Source organism: Canis lupus, unplaced genomic scaffold (genome assembly GCF_048164855.1).
Source record: "Canis lupus baileyi unplaced genomic scaffold, mCanLup2.hap1 Scaffold_331, whole genome shotgun sequence".
Lineage (NCBI taxonomy): Eukaryota > Metazoa > Chordata > Mammalia > Carnivora > Canidae > Canis > Canis lupus.
This window is the reverse complement of record NW_027326555.1, coordinates 1-3,753: the sequence shown is the minus strand read 5'-3', so window position 1 is coordinate 3,753 and position 3,753 is coordinate 1. Positions and strand designations below refer to the sequence as shown.

Sequence of the window (3,753 nt, the reverse complement as noted above, 5' to 3'; positions counted from 1 at the left end):
GGTCCTACGTGATCGGGCTCCTGTTATGTCTTTGACATCAGATCCCGATATTTCTACCACTGTTCCTTGGCTCCGGCCACTGTTTGAATGATAAATATTTGTTAAATCGAAACGGAGCTCCCGTTTCCAAGGGGCTCGTACTCAACTGGAAGAAACAGAGGCATAGCAAGGGTTGCAAACAGACCGCGGAGATTAGAGCTCTCCGCTAGCCCCAGCCTTGATTCCGGTAGGCAGGTGAGCGTGAAGGTAGAGCAATTCGCCGGGGACGGGGAGGCGTTGGGGAGCACGGGTGAGAACCAAAAACCCTTGAGGCAGGGCAAGCCCCGCGAATGCGAAGCTCTGGAGAAATGAGTCAGCAGGACGTTTAGAGAATGACAAGCACGGGGGCCAAGGAATGACACTTGAGGTCAGAGGACGTGGACGTGGGGGTACAGAGAACCAGAGCTGGCACTTCACGGGGGGCTGGGCCAGGAGAGACTCCATCTGTCTGCTTCCAGCCGCTCCCGGAGCAACTCGCCCACCGCGTCCTCTGGTGGACACGTCGCCTCAACAAGGCTCATGCGATACTTGGAAAGGATCCTGAATTCCCGGAGTTGAAGGCGCAACAGAGAAACCTAGAGTCACATTTAACTTGACAAGGTGAAGGAGTGGGCGTGCTGCGGTATCAAATTCGCTTTGTACAGAATCTCCATCCCTGGTAGTGTTGTTTTTCCCGATGAGCCGCGTTTAGACTACGTCCGCAAGGCTTGATCTCCCCGTCCACCCAAACACTGACTCACTTACAGCGGGCGTCAGGCTAACGCTGCTCTAGCTAATACCCAGCAAGTCCACAAGGTGTTAGTCGCCCGGGATTTTGTATAAAAGGTGAGCTGAGACGTGACTCGGTCCACAGCTTTCTCCGGACGCGGCTGCTGACCAAAGGTGAGTCTTGGGGTCGGTTCTTACCAAGTGGTGGCAGCTGCTTTTGAAAGGACAGGCTCTGTAGGACCCGGAGAACACATCGAGACCTTTCCAACTGCCGTTGCGTAGACGGTTTGTTCTTGTCGATGTGGCTACTTGAGTATCGCTAGTGCGCGGTGGCCACTGCATGTGGCCCAAGTCGCCTGGCCTCTCAAGCAGCCTTACTTTAAACGAAAGTAATAAGCAAAAGCAGCGGACAACATTCACGAGATGCAAAAACTGGCGAGCCCGTTTCCTTTTTCCTTTTAAACAAAAATAGGCTTAAAAAATCTTAAAAAAATAAACAAAAATAGTCTTAAAAATTTTTTTTAAATAAACAAAAATAGTCTTAAAATTTTTTTTAAAATAAACAAAAATAGTCTTAAAATCTTTTTAAAAATAAACAAAAATAGTCCTTAAAACGGTAATGAAGGGACGAAGAGGATGATCACAATTACCACCCACAGAACAATCACTAGAAGACTCCAATCTTTAAATACTGCTGTGCAAAAAAAATCATTATATTGGAGTGTTGACCTGTAATGGGGGTCTACTTCGACCAAAAAAAAAAAAAAAAGAAGAAGGAGAAGGGGTATAAGAAGAGACGTGTGTTCAAGAGCGGGAGAGGAAAGGGAAGGAGGGAAAAAGTTGCTGGAGCTAAGTGCGGCGGCTGGGAGGACGGGAAGATCAATGGTTTGGGGTCTGGTGACCTCCCACGCTAGTAATTGTTTGGCTTCTTCTGAGCCTTGTCTGCTTCCCAGCCCGGGATGAGGTCGGTCCGGTTTTGCTTCCTCCTCTGCTGCTGGAGGGCGGCCTGTGGCGCGGGCTGTGAGCTGACCAACGTCACCATCGCGGTGGAGAAGGAGGAGTGTCGCTTCTGCATAAGCGTCAACGCCACCTGGTGTGCCGGCTACTGCTACACGCGGGTAGGAGCTGGCTTGGCTGGGAGTCAGGGTGCGGGCTTCCCCAGCCCCGCTGTGCAGCCCCCCAACCCCCGCCGTGCCCGCCAGGAGCCCGGGCCCTTAGCGCCACTTGGGTCGGGCTTGGCCTCGAGCAGGTCAGTCCAGCAGAGCCTCGCACCGGACCACCCCCCACCCCACCCCCCGCCTGCGACGTGCGCTTGCAGCGAAGTGCTGCTGGGCTGGGTCCGACAGAGGCAGGGAAACAGAGCACAGATGCCCGACGATGGGGCATCTTCCCTGGTCCCCAAAGCCGGTGCTGTAACGGAGGCCAGGTCCTTGCCCCAAATAGTGTCAAAACACATTTCAGGCCACACCAAAGCACAGACACGGGGCCCCTAATCATGGGCAACAAGCAGCCCGGAGCCACTTGGCACCGCAGAATTAGAGCCCGCGTGACTCCACGAGCCTCGGCTTCCCCCTGCTGCTGCTGGGGAAACCGAGGCCCCGGGGTGCAGCGCCGCTAGCTCGTGGTCCCGCAGCCTCTGTGCCTTAGTCCAAGCCAGGAGTTTCCACTGTGCTTCCTGACTGTCTTCTCCTAGAACAGCTGCTTGTCTATGAACCAAAATCGAGAATAGCAACCTTTTAATGAAAGGCCTTTTACGGGGAGGTAAATGAGCGTGATCCACAGACCCGACGGCATGACCTTAACCCGAATTAACAGCCGTGCCCGTTTCTTCCCTCGGCGCAAATAATGTTGCTAGAAATCGCTGGGGAAAGAATCTGTTCTGCTTGGATTGAAAGTGCTCGGACTTTGTGCAAAAAAGCACAAAGTGCAAACTGTGGATACCTCGAAACTGAGAGCCCTGCACAATACAGGCATTTAAAGGGAGGACCTAGGGGGCCCCTGCGTGGGGCGCCTACGGGACCGTGTGCCCTCGGTTAGGAACCCTGGGCTGAGCTTTAGGGGGTAAAAGCTGGAGCCCGCGGCAGGCAGGCAATGTCCCCCGTGCGGGGCCCCTTCCCGAGTGCTTTAGCCTGACTCGGTCCCCCTCACGCTCCCCAGGATCTCGTGTACAAGGACGCGGCCAGGCCCAGCATCCAGAAGACATGCACCTTCAGGGAGCTGGCGTACGAGACGGTGAGAGTGCCCGGCTGCGCCCGCCACGCGGACTCCCTGCACACGTATCCAGTCGCCACCGAGTGTCACTGCGGCAGGTGTGACAGCGACAGCACCGACTGCACGGTGCGCGGCCTGGGGCCCGGCTACTGCTCCTTCGGAGAGCCGCAGCAGTGAAGAGGCGCGGGCACCCGGCCGCAGCCTTGTCCCCAGGCTGAGGCGCCGGGGCCCTGCCCTCGGGCTGCACTGTCCCCCGCACCCCCTGGTCCGAGCCGGTCCCCAGACACGGGGCTGCTTGCCCGGCCCCCCTCTTAGAAGTCCTCCCGGGCCACTGCTCCTTCTTGGAACTGGGGTCCCCAGGCCCGGGGCAGCCAGCGGGTCCCCGTGCAGAAGGCAGCACTCCTCTAGACCCCGCAGGCCTCGAGAGCGGAGCCCCCAGGACTGCAGCCCGGCCCGGCCTGAGACTCGCCCGCCACGGCTTCCTTGACGGGAGCGCCCTCAGGGAGAGGCGGGGGAGAGGCCGGAAGGGACGGGCGAGGCCACCCCGTGCAAGGCGGCAGGTGCAGGAGCGCCACCTCCCCTCCTGTGCACCTGCAGCGTCCGCACGCCTGCCTCTTGCTGGATTCCCGCCAACCAGGTGGTCACCGAGCTCAGGCTCCCTAAGCTCTCGCCACCCGGCCCTTTAGTTAAGGGCAAAAGCAAGAAATGTTAACATGGGCTGATTTTCCCAGGCCCACAACTATTTCATCATTTACACAAATTGAACCAACCCTGTCCGACTCCTGAAGACTCTGT

At 57.0% G+C, this 3,753-nt stretch overlaps 1 protein-coding gene across 1 annotated transcript; it reads left to right on the top strand.

Moving 5' to 3' along the window:
- The first annotated feature begins 736 nt into the window (after nucleotides 1-736).
- On the top strand, nucleotides 737-3,747 carry LOC140629894 (follitropin subunit beta). The gene is made up of 3 exons (XM_072819372.1): nucleotides 737-921; nucleotides 1,701-1,865; nucleotides 2,905-3,747. Exons 2-3 carry the CDS (start codon nucleotides 1,707-1,709, stop codon nucleotides 3,133-3,135), a joined length of 390 nt encoding a protein of 129 aa, XP_072675473.1. The 5' UTR covers nucleotides 737-921; nucleotides 1,701-1,706; the 3' UTR covers nucleotides 3,136-3,747.
- Nucleotides 3,748-3,753: the final 6 nt, after the last annotated feature.

What these genes read in the sequence shown, in the direction of transcription:
- LOC140629894 (XM_072819372.1), top strand. Translation starts at nt 1,707, where the DNA reads ATGAGGTCGGTCCGGTTTTGCTTCCTCCTCTGCTGCTGGAGGGCGGCC. An exon ending in CCGGCTACTGCTACACGCGG is followed by an intron (nt 1,866 to 2,904) that starts GTAGGAGCTGGC and finishes CACGCTCCCCAG; the next exon opens with GATCTCGTGTACAAGGACGC.